The 18,399-nt window shown below is 56.7% G+C and overlaps 1 protein-coding gene across 1 annotated transcript in view; it reads left to right on the top strand.

The window, feature by feature from the left end:
- The window catches only part of LOC142403620 (scavenger receptor cysteine-rich type 1 protein M130-like), a 45,458-nt gene that overhangs the window by 12,519 nt on the left and 14,540 nt on the right, over positions 1-18,399 (top strand). The window contains exons 2-4 of the mRNA XM_075489858.1: positions 16,412-16,515; positions 16,601-16,686; positions 17,928-18,242. Coding sequence (XP_075345973.1) covers positions 16,412-16,515; positions 16,601-16,686; positions 17,928-18,242 — 505 coding nt within the window. The remainder of the gene's footprint in view (positions 1-16,411; positions 16,516-16,600; positions 16,687-17,927; positions 18,243-18,399) is intronic.

Here is an 18,399-nt window from a genome sequence, read left to right as displayed (position 1 = left end):
CTGCAGAGTCACACACTGATCTTGTGGGTCCTTTTGTGCAGGTGTGTCCATGGGAACAAGTGTCCCAGCTATCCTCTCATCTGTGAGGCTGTGGGCAATGCAGCCTGTGGGGCTGGGGAATGAGCTGGTTTTCCCTTAGTGACATACCATCATGGAAAAACTTACGTATCTCCTTTTGGTATCTTTCCATGCTGTGATCTGCCCTCAAGAATGCAAATCTGTTCCATAGCATCTTTGTGTTATCTGAAAGCCCCATCTATAAGCACAGTGCTGCTATGACCAAGGAAATGCTGTTGGTTTGATGAAATGAGCCGTGTGTGTCCTTGAGTAGAAGTGGGTTGCTGAGATGTTGAGAAAGGGTGAGACATTTAGCAGTCTGCAGTGGATCCCTCTGCTCTCAGCAGTGTCTGCTGGCTTTTCACGCAAACAGAGCACTGTGATCGCCCTCAGTCTCAGAAAGGTGCAATCCCAAGGCATCTCGGTCTGAAGGACAGACCAGGTCCCCTCAACTGCTCTAATCCAATGGCAATCCTCTTGCCTTGCAGGATTCACTCAGTTCTCCCTGAGGGCAACAGAAATACTAGGATATCCCAGTACAATCCTCAAATCAGATGGGGGGTATAATATAAAAATTTCCCCCAAATTTAAAAAAAAACCCAAACACAACAAATTTCAGTCTGCTTTCTGCAATCTTCATTCCTTAGCACTGGGATTCAGATGCTGACAAGCCCTTCTGTTATGGGTGGTTTCATGTGACAAAGTTGAACACCAGGACTGGCCGCTGCTTCCACCATTCCCATGAACTCACTGCTGCAGAGCAGGGCTGACACCTGAGCAGCCAGTGGCCAGAGGCCCAGCTCCTCACGCCACATTCAACCAGCACCAAACCAGAGCCTCAGCCATGGAGCTGAAGGAAGGTGTCCTAGGAAAGGGAAATGTGGGGGTGAGGTGTGTAGCAAGAGCAGAGTCTGCAGGGAATGGCTTTGGTTTTGCTCAGAAAAGTCTCCCCTAACTTGTCAATGACTTTTCCTCTTTGCACGGGTCCCCATGCCTGGAGACAGCAAATATCCAATGGCAGCTCTATCACCGAGTTCCTTCTCCTGGCATTCATGGACACACGGGAGCTGCAGCTCTTGCACTTCTGGCTCTTCCTGGGCATCTACCTGGCTGCCCTCCTGGGCAATGGACTCATCATCACCGCTGTAGTCTGCAACCATCACCTCCACACCCCCATGTACTTCTTCCTCCTCAACCTCTCTCTCCTCGACCTGGCATCCATTTCCACCACTGTCCCCAAAGCCATGGCCAATACCTTGTGGGACAGCAAGGCCATCTCCTACCTGGGATGTGCTGCCCAGGTCTTTCTGTTTGTCTTTTTCATTTCAGCAGAGTTTTCTCTCCTCACCATCATGTCCTATGACCGCTACATTGCCATTTGCAAACCCCTGCACTACGGGACCCTCGTAGGCAGCAGAGCTTGTGTCCACATGGCAGCAGCTGCCTGGGCCAGTGGTTTCGTATATGCTCTACTCCACACTGCCAATACATTTTCAATACCTCTCTGCCAAGGCAATGCCCTAGACCAGTTCTTCTGTGAAATCCCCCAGATCCTCAAGCTCTCCTGCTCAGATGCTTACCTCCGGGAAGTGTGGGTTATTGTGGTTAGTATATTTGTGGATTTTGTGTGTTTTGTTTTCATTGTGCTGTCCTATGTGCAGATCTTCAGGGCAGTGCTGAAGATCCCCTCTGAGCAGGGACGACACAAAGCGTTTTCCATGTGCCTCCCTCACCTGGCCGTGGTCTCTTTTGTTTATTAGCACTGTCATGGTTGCCTACCTGAAGCCCCCCTCCATCTCCTCCCCATTGCTGGATATGCTGGTGGCAGTTCTGTACTCAGTAGTGCCTCCAGCTGTGAACCCCCTCATCTACAGCATGAGGAACCAGGAGCTTAAAGACACATTGAAGAAGCTGATTCAATCAGCTCTTTCTCAGCAGCAATAGCCTGCTCACGTCTCTTCAGAAGTGATTTCAAATTCATCTTGGGAACCTCCTGTGCTTTGGCCACTTTATCTGTGATGACCATGTTTGTCCGTGTCTGCATCCACTCCACTTCCCCAGAGGCATGAACCCAGCCTGTCTGACCCAGAGGCCTGTTCACGTGTGTCTGGCACAATGGTACAGCTGGCTTCTCGTGTCGCACCTCTGTAATAAAAGGGGATTTCCTCATGGTGGTGTCTGGAGGTTGGGCTCTTCTTCCAAAGCTGAGCTCAGGCTGAAGAAATTGCCCCCACAAGGCCGTGCTGCTTTGCTTGGGTTCTCCCCATGGGATGAGGGGAGGAGGTCATGGGGCAATGTGTTAGAGAATGGGCCTGGGCTGAGCCTTCACCTGTGGGTGCCCAGTTCCACCCGAGATGGTGAATGATCAACAGGGATCTGCCTGGGAATGTCACCCCATGGCTTTCAGGCACCACAGCCCGCTCGCTCTGCAGAGCAATACCAACAGCGTGGGACCCTGTGGAGGGCACAGGGAGGAGGAAGGAGCGGCAAGTCAGGCCAGCATGGACAAACTTCCATGGTGAAAGGCTCTCTGGGGGCAGGGACATGTCTGGAGAAGAGAAAGCAGCAACTCTGTGCTTCTAGGGGGGAATAAATGACAAAGAGATATCTATTTCTGAATGCACCAGCTCGGGCAGGCTTCTCTATTGCTTGGGTGGCTGGAGCAGCCTGAGGATGCCCTGGGCCAGGAGCCTTTTCCTGGGAGTGGGGCTGGCACAGAGGGGTTTGCTGGCCGTGGACAATAAGGCTGTCTTGGAGACAGGAGCAGACACTGGCCTCCATCTCCTCATGCCATGGCTGGCCCTCAGCCCTGGGACTGAGACACCTCTCTGCCTCTCTGGCAGGAGTTACTGTTAGCTTCAGAGGGGCTGGGGCTGTGGGGTTGAGTGTGCAGAGCTTTGCAGTACCCATCAGTGGGCACGGCCATGGGGTCAGCCCAGAATGGGCTGCTTTTCTGGGCTGGACAGAGATAGATGGGTAGGGGAGGGAAGTGCTGGGGAACACCAGATAGGGACAGGGCTGTGGTGGAAACTACTTGGGAGAGGAACGCACTGAAGTTAGCTGAGCTGCCTGACCATGCAGGGTGAGGACTCACACCAGGGGGTTGCTGGTGCAGAGTCAGGGCTTGTGGAAGGCAGCGGAGACTTGCAGACACAGGAGAGAGGAGGCTGGTCTGTTGTCTTTGGTGGCATGGACAGCTGGGGAAGGTGCCCCAGGGCATTTGTAACACAGACAAACACCACCCCCCCCAGTGCCCGGTTGCACCACAGCACTACCCTTCAAGTGACATTTCCTTTTTCCTCATGCCCAGGCTCAGACTCCAAAGCTTTTCCTTTCTCATGCTGTTTCCTCTACAAAGGAAATCTTCATCCTCTCTGAAAGCACCCTTCAAGCAGCTGCAGGCCATGACAACATTGTCCTTGGCCTCTACATCAGGAGGCCAAAGCAGCCCAGGTCCCTCAGCCTCTGCACACAAGTCATGGGATTCAGCCCCTTCACCCCATCTTGGCAGATGTACTCTGCACCTTCTCCAGGTCCTCCCCACTCCTGCAGAACATGGAGCCCCACCCCAGCACAGATTAGTTCAGATGTGGCCACACTCCTGCTGAGTCAAGGGAGGAGCTAACTCCCCTTGTCTGGGTGGCCATACTCCTCCTAATTCAGCCCCATATGCAGCTGGCCTGATTCGTGGTCAACATGCTGCACTGGCTTCCTATAGCATCCCTTGTAGCAACCACGCCTTCTCCTCAGGCTCACTCCTCAGCTGGTCAGCTCCATGCTTGCCTTGATACATGGGGTTATTCTGCTCCTGATGCAGGACTGGCCACTTCTCCTTGTAAAACTTGGTGAGGTTTCTGTTGGCCACCCTGTCCTGTGGTGCCTCTAACAAGATGACAGCATGAGGAACTGCAGGACAAGACGGATAATAAAAGAAGGTCCTAGTCTAACAGACTTGCAGACCAAAGTAAGAATTTGCAATGCAGCCATCCCAGACACACCAACAGAGGGCACCAGGCAAGCAAAGCCAGGGCCAGTGGGCAAAGGGAAAACAGAGGTGGGCTTCTTGTGTGGGAGGGTTGGAGGATGACCAAAGGGAAGAACCTGGGCTGGGGGAAACATGGAAGAAGGAAGTTGGAGGTGAAGCAAAGGGTTCAACCAGGGCTGTTTGTGGGCACCTGTTAAGTAGCCCTCAATCTCATTTCTCCAGCAGGGAAATCAGCATGGCTGGGCACACCTCTGATGTGTCTTGACAGGAATGCACACAGTGTGGGCAATTCCTGAGCTATAATCTCACTTAGGTACCCAAGATACAGCCACATAGCTCACATCACTGGAGGGTAGCCATGGATGGAAGCAGTCTCTTTAGGAAGGACGGGGCAGGTCGGTGAGGAGGGGAAGTTGTCCTGTATGTGAGTGAGCAGAAGGACAGGATGGAGCTCTTCCTAGTGCCAGGTGATGAGCCAGATGAGAGCTGATGGATGAGGATTAGTGGGCAGAGCAACGTGGATAACATTGTAGGTGGTGTCTGCTATGGACCAACCATATTAAGAAGAAGCAGCAGATGAGGTTTTCTTCAGAGAAGTAGAAGCAGGTTCTCATTTGCAGTCCCTGGTCCTCATCGGGGACATTACCCAGTCAGATGTCTGCCTGAGAGGCAGCACAGCAGGGCACAAGACACTCAGGAGGCTTCTGGAGGGCACCATGAACCTCCCAACCATTCAGTGAGAGTGTTAGGAAAGGCAAAGTCCATCTCGATCTCATCTGGTAATTCAATCTGGACATGAAGGGCATGAAGAAAGGGTTTAAGAACGACACCAGCAGCAAAAGGAAGGCTCGGGAAAATGTGGGCCTGCTGCTAGATGGGCTAGGGGCCCTGGTGACAAACAGCACAGAAAGGGCCAAGAAAGAGCCATGCCTTCTTCCTCTCTGAGTTTACTGGGAAGACCAACCTGCAGGAATGCCAGGCCCCCAAGACCAGAGGCAGGGCATGGAAGACTTACCCTTGGTGCAACTTACCCAGGTTAGGGAACATTTAAAGAATGTGCACGTGCATAAGTCCTTGGGACCTGAGGGGATGCACTGGTGAGTGCTGAGGAAGATGGCTGATGTCATTGCAAGGCCACTTGACATCATGTTGGAAAGGTCATGGGGATTGGGCAAGGTTCCTGAGGACTGGAAGAAAGCAAATGTAAACCCTATCTTTAAGCAGGGCAAGAAGGAGGATGCAGGGAGCTGTCAGCCTGGCTCTCCATGATACCCCTGTAGACAAACTGAGCAAGTATGGACTAGAGAAGTGGAAAATGAGATGGATGGAAAAGTGCCTGAATCCCAGAAGGCTGTGTCCAGTGGCACAAAGTCCAGCTGGAGGATAATCACCAGGGGTGTAGCCCAGGGGTTGATATGGGTCCCGTTCTATACAGCCTTTGATTGGAGTCCTGGAGGATGGGACCAGGGGCATCGTGAGCAGGTTTGTGGATGATACAGAACTGGGAGGAGTGGCTGGTAGAGCGGCTGGTTGCACTGCCGCTCAGAAGGACGTGGGCAGGCTGGAGAAGTGGGCAGAGAGGAAGCTCGTCAAGTTCAACGAAGGGAAAGACAAAGTCCTGCCCCTGGGCAGGCATAACGCCATGGACCAGTACTGGGGGCTGGGGGCTGACTGCCTGGAAAGCAGGTTTCTAGAGAAGGATCAGGGGGTCGTGGTGGCTAACAAGCTGGCCACGAGCCAGCAGTGCGGCTGTGTGGCAAAGCAGGCCAACAGCCTCCTGGGCTGCGTTCAGGAGAGGTTTGCCAGCAGGTGGAGAGAGGTGATCCTTCCCCTCTAGTCAGCACTGCTGAAGCCACGTGTGGAGTGCTGTGTCCAGTGCTGGGCTGCCCAGTACAAGAGAGACATGGAGTGACTGGAGGGAGTCCAGCAAAGGGCCACAAAGATGATGAAGGCACACAAGCATCCTTCAGGAGGAGAGGCTGAGAGAGCTGGGCCTGTTTACCCTGGAGAGGGAAGGCTCATAGGGATCTTGTCCATGTGTATCAATACCTGATGGGAGGGAATGAAGAAGAGGTAGCCAGGCTTTTCTCTGTGGTGCCCAGTGACAGACAACGGGTAGCAAGGGAAGCACAGGAACTTCCATCTCAACACAAGAAAACACCTTTCATCTGTGAGGGTGGTTGATTACTGGAACAGGTTGTCCAGAGAGGTTGTGGAGTTTCCATGCATGGAGATATTCAAAATCCAGCTGGAGCCTGTATTGGGCATCCCGCTCTAGACTAGACTAGGCCATCTCCAGAGGTGCCGCCAAGAAGAGTCAGAAGGAACCAGTGGAGGTGTCCAGTGCTACGCTCTGCTCTGAGAGCTTGTCCGTTAGATCAGGTTGGTGAGTGCTTTTCCCACTTGAGTTTTGAGAATGCCTGGACCGTGGACCCAGTACTAATCAACTATAAATGTATGCATTTTTTCCTTAAACCTCATTTGAAATTTCCTTGCCTGCTTCTTGTCCACATTGTCTCTTGTCCTTGTCTTTCCTTCCTGACTGCCAGACACACCCTCATGCCTACTGTAAGCAAGGACAACCACAACCTTCTCTCCAAGTGTGGCAACACCAGGATCCCCTGTGACTGCACAGCCAGGCATTGTGGCCAGCTGTGAGCAGAGAGACACCCTGGGGGTCCCTGCCTGGGCTCAGAGGAGGGCATGTGGAGACACCCAGCACCTAACACAGAGGGAATGTGGTGGTGCCTGTGGGCTGACACTGAGGCAGGGTTTTGGTCAGAAAGGGTGAGCAGAGAAGACCTCCAGCAGCTCCTCTGCATACCTGGTCAGGGAGTAATGCCCTTGGTGGTGCTCCTGAGAGAGGATGGTGGCATGGGAAGGGAGGTACTAAGAGCTGTGGTGCAGGGCACTGGGGCTCAGAACTAGGTCTGGGGTTCCCAGCAGGCAGTGCCAGTGGCTACAGCCCCAAGAGACCCCTGGCCATGGAGAGAGCATCAGCGAGTCTTGTCCCAGCTGTGGAGAGCTGCTGTGGCTGCAGAGAGGTTCCTGGGAGTGCTGGGGTCAGTCCTGGCTGCCCTGCACCTCCCAGCCCAGCATGTCTCTTGGGTCTCCACAGCAATCGCACTGACTGGGGTGACAGCCCTGCCTGGCTGGGGATTGAGGGCAATTTAGGGTTTCCATCAGTGTGGGAGGTTCTTGGAGCATCGTGGCTTTTGTTGAGATCCCTGTCCCTGTCCCTGGGCTGGCCCACACCTGCATCCCCACATGTGGCCCTAGACCTCTGCTGTGCAAACACCAACTTGGGACAGGGTGCATTCAGGGCTGGGGAAACATCCTCCCGGCACAGTTCCCACAAGCGACCTCAGTGCCTCATTCCCCTGCAGCCACCCAGCTTTGACTGCCCACCCCAGCACCCGACCCCTTCCCTGCCTTGGCCATGGCCCCCGTGAGGGTTTGCAGACAGCCCTGCTCTGGCGTCTGCCAGGGTGTGGGCATGTGTGAGCCCATGCAGGTCTGGATGTTCCCCCAGTACAGACACTGAGCCCAGCAAGAGGACGGAGATGGTTCAATACTGTGTGGGTCTCCCCAAAACGTCCCTGTGACCTCCAACTTCATTTCCCGCAGCCTTTTCAGCTCCACCCATAAATCTTCATCTTTGGGGTCTTCCTCCCAGTCACTGCTTATGGGGGAGGATGGGGATCCGGGGGGTGGGGTGGGGGCTAGTTGGGGATGGGTTCTTTAGCAGGTGAGGAGGGGGGGATATAGGGGCGATAGGATTTGGGGGATGTTGGGGGGTGATTTGTGGAGGCCCTGTGGTAATTCTGGGCATCCCTGGGGCAGTTGGGTATCTGTTGGGATTCCTAGGGGAAGTTTGGTGTCCCTGGGGACGTTGGGGGTCCCTGGTGCAGTTTAGGGTGTCTCTGAGACTAATCTGCAAGTCCCTGGGGGCAGTTTGTGGGATCTCTGGGGTAGTTTGGTGTAATCTGGGGCTCCCTGGAGATGTTGGGAGTCACTGGGGAAGCTGGGGGGTTCCATGGCAGTTTTGGGGTCCCTGGGGCAGTTTGGGGAGGTCTGTGGGTGTAATTTGGGGGTCCCTGAGGCAGTTTGCTTGTCACTGGGGGTAGTTTTGGAGTCCCTTTGCAATTGTGTGGTCCCTGGGGCACTTTGGGGCTCCTGGGCCAGTTGGTGGGTCCCTGGGGGTAGGTCGAGGGGGCTTAGGGTGTTTTTGTGAGACCCTGGGCTAATGTAGGGTCCCTGGAAGCAACTCAACGGATCTTAGGGACTGTTTGGGGGTCCCTGGGGTAGTTTTGGGGATCCCTGAAGATAGTTCAAAGGGCTTTAGGGGCAGTTTTGTGGTCCCTGTGGCAGTTTTGGGGTCCCTGGGGGTAATTTGGGGTGCTTGGGGGCAGTTTGTGGGTCCCTGGGGATGTTGGGGGTCCTTGGGGGTAGTTTGGGGATTCCCTGGGGAAGCTGGGGATCCCTTGGGAAATTTGGGGGGTCCCAGGGGCACTTCTGGAGTCCCTGGGATTAATTTTTGGGTTCCTGGTATATGTTGAGAGGACCCTGGGGTAGTTTGTGTTTCCCTGGGGCAGTTTTGGAGTCCCTGGGGCATTTTGGGCATCCCTAGGGCTAATTTGGGGTCCCCGGGGGTAATTTGGTGACTCCAAAGAGCAACGTGGGGGGGTCAATGGGGGTGCTCCCCCCACCCCCCCCGAGGGACCCCATAAACTCTCACCTGGCAGCACCCCCACCAGGGGGTCCCCCCCATTACCTCCACCTCCCCTGTGGGACAGGACTGGGGGTAAATGGGGGTATATATAGGGGCTATGTAAGGGGAGGTGTATATATGGGGAGGGGGATATGTGGAAACTATAAGGGTTTATATATGGAGAGTATATATAGGGGGGTATATATAGGCGGTATATATGGAAAGTATATGTATATGGGGTTATATACACGGGTATATATTGAGACTATATCTATAAGGTGTTATATAGGGGCATATATAAATGTGGGTATATACAGTAGGTATATATGGGGATGGTTGTAAATAGGGTTATAAATGGGGGGTTAAAAAGGGGGGTATAAATGGGTGGTATTTATGGGGAGGGGTACATAGGAGGGATATATGGGGAGGGGTGTAAATGGGGGTTTAAATGGGGGGGTTAAAAAGGGGGTTGTAAATCGGGGTTATAAATGGGGGAGGTATTTATGGGAAGTGGTCCATATGGGGAGGGGTGTATATGGGGAGGGGTGTATATGGAGGTATATAGACAATATAGAGGGAGAGGTATATATGGGGGTATATAGGAGGATATATATGGGGAGGGTAATAGATGGTGGGTATAAACAGGGGGTATATATGGGGGGGATAAACAGGGGCTATAATTTGGGGGGTATAAATCAGGGTGATAAATGAGGGGGTTATAATTGGGGATGAAAAATGAGGGGCTAAAAAGGGGGGGCAATAAATAGGGGGGCTAAAAATGGGGGGCAATAAATGGGGGGGCTATAAATGGGGGTACAAACATGGGGGTAGAAGAGGGGGACACCCCACCCTACCTGGCTGGGGAGGTCCCCCCACTGCGGGGGGGGCTGACGGAGCTGCCAGGCCCACCACTTGATCTTGTGGCCACAGGCCTTCTTGCTGCTGGGGTTTTTCAGGTGGGGGCAATTAAAGCCCAGGGTGAATTAAGCCCCCCAGCAGTGGGACAGCCTGTGGTCCTCTCTGGTGGGGGTAGTGCAGAAACGAAGTGCTGAGATAGGCCACCAGCACCCCCCCAACATGTCGGGAATGGGGGGAATGGGGAAGATGATCTCTGGTATTTGAGGGACAGCAAGGTCTTGAGGTTTGAGGGACATCAAGGTCTTGGGGTTTGGGGTAGTCATTGATGGTCCCTAAAGGACACCAAGGTCTTGTGGTTTGGGGTTTGAGGGACACCAAGGTCTTGGGGTTCTCTGGTCCTTGAGGGACACCAAGGATTTGGGATTGGGGATGGTCGTCTCTGGTCTTTGATGTGTCTCATGTCATGTCTGAGTAGCTCATAGGCCTGGGGTTGGCCCATGGCATGTGTAGGTGCTTCTTCTAATGTCACTGCTGCCTGAGTAGCTGGTATGGCAGGAGCAGGCCCATAGATTCTGTAGGTGGTTTTGAGGTCATTGGTGCCTGAATGGCCGATAGGCCAGGAGCAGGCCAATATCAGAGGTAGATGCTATGACATCCTCTGTGGCTGAGTAGCAGATAGGCCAGGGGCTGTGCATGAGCTTGTGATGTCACTGCTGCCTGAGTAGCTGGTAGGCCAGAAGCTGGCACATAGCTTCTGTAGGTGCTTCTGATGTCACCAAAACAATATTTTGACAATGACCAAATACAGCTTTTTGGAAGAACCATCATCATCAGAAGTCCATACACTGCACACACATGTGTGACACTGTAACGCATGCACAAAAAGTGCCAGCAGTAGGAGGGTGTGAGGTCACCATCAGGATAACCCATGAGCACACAGCAGTGGCAGTGGTGACATCACCGATGGCACCCCATGGCTGTGGGGCTCGGTGCAGAGCGACCGTGTGCTGTCACAAGGGCTTCACGGAGGACAGGAGCTGCCCGGCCCCATGCCTGCGAGGCCGAAGGAGCAGCCCCTGCAGCCCTGGCTGGAGCAGTCGGGGTGGGGGTGGCTCGGGGACCCCGCAGGGATGTGCCTGGGCACGGCGCCAGGAGGAAACCACAGACTTCCTGCCTGGGCGCTGCGGGGGGAGCGTGGGGAGTGCTGCGAGGCCACGTGGGCTGTGGTTTGTGCACCTGCAGGCTGGAGCTCCCGATGCGCCCGCGGGGAATAACGGCCCCTCGGTGACACGCTGACAGTCAGGGATCTGTCTGAGCCTCTGGGCTGCACGTCTGCTGCCAGGGCAGGGACATGTCCCAGCTCCGGCTCCTGCGAGGGACCTTCCATGGGGCTCTCCAGGGAAGGAAGGGTGAGCCAGCACTCCTGGGACGGGGCTCTGGCCTGGGCTAAGGCCCTTTCCCAGCTGCTGCTCCCAGCACAGCGGGGTCTGTAGCAGGGACAGGGGCTGTTTCCCTCCCTTCCTGACACAGCCTCCGGCGCAGCCCCAGCCCTGTGCTTCCCACGGCACGAGGGTGGCTGGACACTCTCACCTTGGGCTCTTGGCTGTGCCTGGCATAGGAGATGCTCAGTGCTCCTGGTTGAGAAAGCAGGGTTGAGGGGGTGAAAAATCCATTTACCCCCACACAAGCAGCCCTGTCCTGTGACGGCCCCCCACCAAAGTGACGTGACACCTGTAGCAGAGCCGTCTCTCATATATGGTCATGAATGGCGCTGGAGAAGTTCATTGGAGGGCTGGGCTGTGTCGGAGGGGAGATAGCTCCCGATAATGTCGAGAAAGGCCCTGCTGCTTTGATTGGCTCGTCCTGTAGCTGGGCTGGCATCTGCAGAGATATATTGCCCTGCTGTCGTCATTGTCCCCAGGAGTCCCCAGGAGCCGTGGCAGGGAGTGTGGCAGAGCAGGGATGTGCTGGCAGGGCAGGAGGCTCAGGATGGGCACAGAGGGAGTCCTGTCCCCTTGGATGCTGGGGCTGCTCCTCTGGGTACAGCTGTGCAGCGGTAAGTGCCAGTTCCATTGTCCCCCAGCCCAGGCCCAGCGGGTAGCAGCATGGCCATCGGGATGTGTCCGGGAATGGGGTTTCTTTGCAGGTGCTACTGAGGTGAGGGCCAGAAGGTGCTCAAGTCCATGGAGCCTGTGCCTGCCTGTCTGGGTGGGAGAGAGCATGTCCTTTTCCAGGGCTCCGGTGTTTGGGGCAGCCTGTGCCTGGCTGGACGCAGAGACACCCTGTCCTGGGGTAGCCTTTGGGGACCCCCCGTTCCCCAGCACTGTGCCTCTGGAGCCGGTGGTGGCCTAGCTGGGGATGGCAGCAGGCAGAGATCCCCAGGGCACTGCCAACCCCTGGGGTACCCCAGAGGCTTTGTGTGCTGCTCACTGCCCCCTTGTTCCAGGGGAGCCCTGAGCCCATGAGGGCAGTTTGTGCCCCGCAGAGAGAAGGGGACGGGGGCATCTGCGTCGAGAGACATCCTTCCTGGGGGGCCTGTCCCAGGGCAGGGGCTGGGCTGACACCAGGGGCGAGGAGGGGATGTGGGTGTGGGGATCCCTGGAATGGTCCTGGTGGGAACAGGGAAAGCCCTGGGGGTGGGGGTGGGTTTGGATGGTGGCAGGGCAGGTGGTTTGCATGGGAAGCTGCAGGGCTGTGTACACGGGGCTGTTCAGGGGGTGCTGGGCTGGGGAAGAGCGGGTGCCCTGTGCAGGGCTGGGCACAGTGTGCAGGTGTGCGTGGGCAGGGGGCAGGTGGCCGTTGGGGTGGGAGAAGGTGCCTTGTGCGGTGGGATGGCGAATGACCCAGCAGGGCCAGACCTGCACACCCCCAGCCTTGAACAGCCCATGGGGACAGAAGGGATCCCCGTGCCGCACTGGGGACAGCCTGGAGGGGAGAGGGGTCCCACCCTGGCACCTCTGACATGGCCTGGGCAGGGGGTTCCCCCAGACCTGCAGTGCTGCTGCTTGGAGCTCTTCTGACCGGTGCCATGTTGGTGTTTGCAGGGGCAGCAGAGGTGAGGCTGGTGAATGGCGACAACGACTGTGCTGGGAGAGTGGAGGTGAAACAACAGGGCCAGTGGGGGACCGTGTGTGGTGACTATTGGAGCTTGAATGATGCAGCAGTGGTTTGTAAGCAGCTGGACTGTGGGTCTGCTGTTGGAGCTCCTCAGTACGGAGGCTTTGGGCCAGGATCAGGCCCCATTTGGATGGATAACGTTAGCTGCAATGGCACCGAGTCTGCCCTGTCTGACTGCCCACACAGAGCATGGGGTGAACATAGCTGCAGTCATGCTCGTGATGCTGGAGTGATGTGTTCAGGTAAGGGGACAGCCTGTTCCCCACCTCTGGGGTTGTGACGGGGGAAGACACCTTGCATGTGTCCTCAGGGAGCAACAAGTGGGCACTACAGCACTGCCCAATGTGGTCGGTCACACTGCTGAGCTGGGACTGTCATTGCTGGTGTTCTCAGTGCCTGGGAAAAGCCCAGAGGGAGCCTAGCCCAGGCTGAACTAACCCTGCCGCAGTGTCTCAGCCCCTCTTCAGTCAGTGTCTTGGGCTGCAGATGAATCCTCCATCCCTGCCCTGGGGTGTCCACTGATCCCCACTGGTCTCCACCCAGTCTGCCAGTTCCCAGACAACAACGCTCAGGGTCCCTGTGCTGGAGAAACCAGGGGGACTTGCTTGGCACTGCACACCTTGGAGGAAGGGCATGAGATGGCTGGTCCCCTGGGTCATTGCCCTTCACAGGCATGAGTACCTCAAGTGAATCAAAAGGGCTTTTCAGAGAGCATGAGTGCTGGGCCCTGGGAGAGGAGCAGGGTGGCACACAGCCCTTTCACTGCCTGTCCCCAGGGCTCGGCTGTGTGGTCCAGCCAGCTCCTGCAAGGCTTGGGACCTTGGCCGCTGCTTGACTCTGGCTTCTCCCTTCTGCATCACTGCATGCACAGGCTGGTACTGGGACGTCCCTGGGGCTGTGACATCCCTACGGGGACACAGGCCCATGCAGGCAGTGCTGACCTGCTGCCCAGCCTCTCCTGCCTGCCCATGGTTCCCCACACTGCCCCATGAAACAGAGGCTTTGGCAGCACTTTCTGACTCTCGTCTGTGCCTGCTGTTATCCTTTGAGCCAGCATGAGCCCAGGGGGACATGCAGGTCTCCTGTCCCTCTGCCTGGACATTGGCTTGGGACCTGTGCACCTCTGGACAGAGCCCTGTGTGCCTGGCTGAGGACACCCCCTCCGAGCAGGCATCGGAGAGGGCTGGACAGGCACCAGCCATGGTAACAGCTGCAGCATTTCTGCTCTCTGTGACATCTCCCACTAACAGCAACCTCCCAACACCCCAGAACAGCCCTGGGAGCAGGGTGCATTTCTGGCTGCATGAAGGTGATGGTCCTGCCTGGTCGCAAGCTCTGCAGGGGCTGAGCAGGCTGCAGCAGTCATTATCATCTGGGCCAGTTCTCCTGGACCCAAACTGCGCACACCACTGCAGTGCTGGTGGGAACACACCGGGCAGCACAGGGCTCCTTGTGCAGCAGCAGATTGTCTGAGCAGTGCCTGGTGCTGCAACAGACACATCCCCTTGAGTGCTGTGATGGTGTAGAGAAGGGGTGCAGGGGGGCCGGGTGTGTTTGTGTCACCAAGAGTCCTTCAAGAGCTTCCTCTGGGATGTTCAGTGGGTGGTTTGGTCATGGCTTGCTTGGAGGTGATGCAGGATGTGGTCATGTATCTGTCAGAGGATTCTGGGAACTCCAGTTACTTTGTTTGTTCCAGGGTTTGTCCGGCTGGTAGAAGGGACGAGCCGATGCTCAGGACTTGTGGAGATCCATGATGGGGACCAGTGGAAAACTGTCTGTGACTCACACTTTGGTCCCAAAGCTGCTGACGTGGTCTGCAGGGAGCTGCAGTGTGGGGTGGCCCTGCCTGTCGCTGGGGCAGCTCACTTTGGAGATGGGGTGGGTCCAATGTGGGATGGAGAGCTGCAGTGTGTGGGGAATGAATCCCTCCTCATCTCCTGCCCCAGGGGGTCCCACAAGGACCAGCCCTGCACCCACATGAACAGCGCTGCTGTCACCTGCACACGTAAGGACTCAGGGTGGGTGTTGAACACTGGGTGAGCTCCAGCCTGAGGGGGGGCAGGTTGTGCCTGTGGAGACAAGGGAACTGGGGTACCTGTTCCCACAGGCTGGCAGAGAGGTGACCTTCCTGGGGCATCCTAGAGAAGGGCAGGGCTGGGCTGATGCCCGAGGACAAGGAGGGGGCATGGGTTGGGAGGGCTCACTGGAATCATCCTCTTTCACCACAGGGGACACAGAAAGTCGTGAGGGTGGAGGATGAGCTGGGAGATGCCCAGGGCAGGCTGTGGTCCAGGGGAGCTCAGGACCTGGGCAGAAGCAGCAGTGTGTGCTTGGGGGAGCCGTGGTGGGGGCAGGTCTCTTCTCAGGGTGCTGGCTGGGGAGGAGTGGGTGCCCTGGGTGTGTATGAGCTGGGGGTCAGTTTGCAGGGGGCCATTGGGGTGGAAGGAAGTGCCAAAGTCTGTGGGGCCCCAAATGACCCAGCAGGGTTAGAACTGGGCATCCCCAGCCTTGTACAGCCCGTGGGGATAGAAGGGAGCCCTGCACTGCCCTGGGGACAGCCTGGAGGGCAGTGGGCTCCCACCCTGGCACCTCAGACTCCACCCAAGCAGGGGTTCCCCCAAACGCACAGTGCTGGAGCTCGGCACTGTCCTGACTGGTCCTGTGTCAGTGTTTGAAGGGGCTGTGGACGTGAGGCTGGTGGACGGCGACAACCACTGTGCTGGGAGAGTGGAGGTGAAACAACAGGGCCAGTGGGGGACTGTGTGTGGTGACTACTGGGACATGCAGGATGCTGCAGTGGTTTGTAAGCAGCTGGACTGTGGGTCTGCTATTGGTGCTCCTCAGCATGGAGGCTTTGGGCCAGGATCTGGCCCCATTTGGCTTGATAATGTTGGCTGTAATGGCACCGAGTCTGCCCTGTCTGACTGCCCACACAGAGGATGGGGTGAACATAACTGTGGTCATGCTGAGGACGCTGGAGTGATGTGTTCAGGTAAGGGGACAGCCTGGTTTTCAACTTTGGGTCTGGGACAGGGCAAGGGACCTGGTTGTGGCCTCAGGGAGCAACAGGCTAACGCCAGAGCAGGGCCCAGTGTGGCTGGTTGAACTGCCGAGCTGGGACTGTCATTGCTGGTGTCCTCGGTCCCTGGGGAAAGCACAGTGAGAACCTGCCCCTGGGTGCCCCTACACTGCCTGGCCCCCGAGGTGGCTCAGATGAATCCCTCTGCCCTGCCCTGATGTGTCTGTTGGTTCCCATCTTTCTCCTCCCTTTCACCCAGGACCATTCTGGCAGCAGTCAGGGCCAGGTCCCCCATGCCAGAGGCACCAAGAGTGACTCATGCAGCCACCCACAGCCTCGGGGAAGGGCATGAGATGGATGAGGAATTTTGGGTTGTGCCCCTGGCAGGCAAGGGTCCCTTGGCATAAGCAAAGGTACTGCTTGGAGAGGAGGAGTGCTGGGCTTGGGCAGAGGAACAGGCTGGCACGTGGCACCTCATTCCTTCCCCAGGGTCACCCCACAAGAGCGTGTCCAGGGGGACAAAAGCCCGTCCAGGAGTGCTGCCTCGCTGCCCAGCCTCTCATGTCTGTCCCAGCCTCTGGCTGCCTTGCGCTTTTGGGTTTTCCAGCACTTTACTGGCTCTCCTCTGTACCTGCCCTTGCACTGAGACCCCGTGTAAACCCAGGGTTGCTCTTCTGTCCACTCACCGCCCTCTGCCCAGCTGTTGGCCATGGACATGCGTGCCCAGCAGTGCACTCTGGTCATGCCTGAGGACCTCTTTCCCGGCAGGTGCCAGAGCGGGAGGCTGGCATAGACACTGACCACAGGTACAGCCTAACTGTACCTTTGCCCTGTGACATGTCTCATCTACCAGCAGCACCCCAACGGCCCAAGACCCCCCTGGAACAGGGTGCATTTCGGGTGGCACCAAGGAGTTCCTCACGCTGGGCCCTGAGCTTGGTGGGGCAGAGCAGCCTGCAGCAGCCAACAGCACCTGGGACCATTTCCCTGGACTGCAAGTTCTCTGGGTGCTGCAGTTCCCAGGGACCAGCGTTGGGTAGCCCAAGGTCTCTGGGGTAGCAGCAGTTTGTCTGAGAGATTCCTGTGGCTGTGAGTTTGGGATAGAAGCAAGCCCACAAGGGCTGTGCTGGTGTCTGAGGAGCAGCGGGGGGGGAACAATGTTTTTGTGCCATCAGTACCCCCTGAGAGCAGCTGGTATGGTCATGGGGCTTTTTGCCTTTGACCACTGTGGAGATCAGATGGGACATGATCAGGGGACTGCCAGAGGGTTGACAGAACTCTCAGGGGTCTGTGTTTGCTCCAGAATCTGTCTGGCTGGTCAGAGGGAATAGCCCTACTAAGGATGTACAGTGTTCCATGACGGGGACGCTTGGAAAACTGTCTGCCACTCACACTTTGATCCCAAATTTGCCAACATGGTCTGCAGGCTCTGCTGTGGGTCTGCAATAGACACATACCCTTGAGTGCTGTGATGGTGTAGAGAAGGGGTGCAGGGGGGCCTGGATGTCTTTGTGTCACCAACACTCCCCCAACAGCTTGCTCTGGGATGTGCAAGGGGCCATTTGGCCATGGCTTGCTTGGAGGTGACGTGGGAACGTGGGCATTTAACTGCCAGAGAGCTCTCAGTGGTTTTGTTTTTCCCAGGCTTTGTCCGGCTGGTAGAAGGGAAGAGCCACTGCTCAGGACGTGTGGAGATCCATGATGGGGACCAGTGGAAAACTGTCTGTGACTCCCACTTTGGTCCCAAAGCTGCTGACGTGGTCTGCAGGGAGCTGCAGTGTGGGGTGGCCCTGCCTGTCGCTGGGGCAGCTCGCTTTGGAGAAGGGGTGGGTCCCATGTGGGATGGAGAGCTGCAGTGTGTGGGGAATGAATCCCTCCTGAACTCCTGCCCCAGGGGGTCCCGCAGGGACCAGCCCTGCACCCACATGAACAGCGCTGCTGTCACCTGCACACGTAAGGACCCAGGGTGGGGTGTTGAACACCGGGGATGTGGTGGGGGTCGGGGAAGAGAGCAAGGACCGTGCTGGGCGGGGCTTGAGGACAGGAGGGCTGATGGGTTGTCTGCAGCATGAAAATAGTGCAGAGGGAGAAGAAAGGCATGCTGTGCCTCTGGCCTCTCCGCCAGCTTCTGAGGGTACAAGAGCACCAGTCCACCCTCAGTCCTCCTCCTCTCTCCCCAGAGTACACAGGCTTCAGGCTGGTGAACGGAAGCACGGCGTGTGCGGGGAGGGTGGAGGTCCAGGTGCTGGGGACCTGGGGGACCCTCTGTGCCTCCCGCTGGGATCTCTCGGATGCCCATGTTCTCTGTCGTCAACTCAACTGCGGGTTTGCCGAGTCCCTTCCTGGAGGAGGGCATTTTGGGAGAGGACTCGGACCAGTCTGGAGAGACTCGTTCCACTGTGACGGGACTGAAGTCCACCTGGGACAGTGCCCAGTGATTACCCTGGGGGCCTCACCATGCTCCCTTGGGAACAATGCTGCTGTCATTTGCTCAGGTGAGTGCTGGGAAAATGCTGCATTGAATCCCTTTGCCCCTTGTGTGTGACATGGCCACCCAAAGCAGGGGGCCCATGGCAGTACCAGGCTGAATTTCTCCCTGGAGAAAGCCTTGCATCCACAGAAGCCTTCTGGAGGGCTTTGCCTGCTCAGGCT

This window comes from Mycteria americana, unplaced genomic scaffold, assembly GCF_035582795.1.
Source record: "Mycteria americana isolate JAX WOST 10 ecotype Jacksonville Zoo and Gardens unplaced genomic scaffold, USCA_MyAme_1.0 Scaffold_39, whole genome shotgun sequence".
NCBI lineage: Eukaryota > Metazoa > Chordata > Aves > Ciconiiformes > Ciconiidae > Mycteria > Mycteria americana.
Note: the sequence above shows the minus strand (reverse complement) of the source record. Positions and strands in the feature narration are given on the sequence as shown.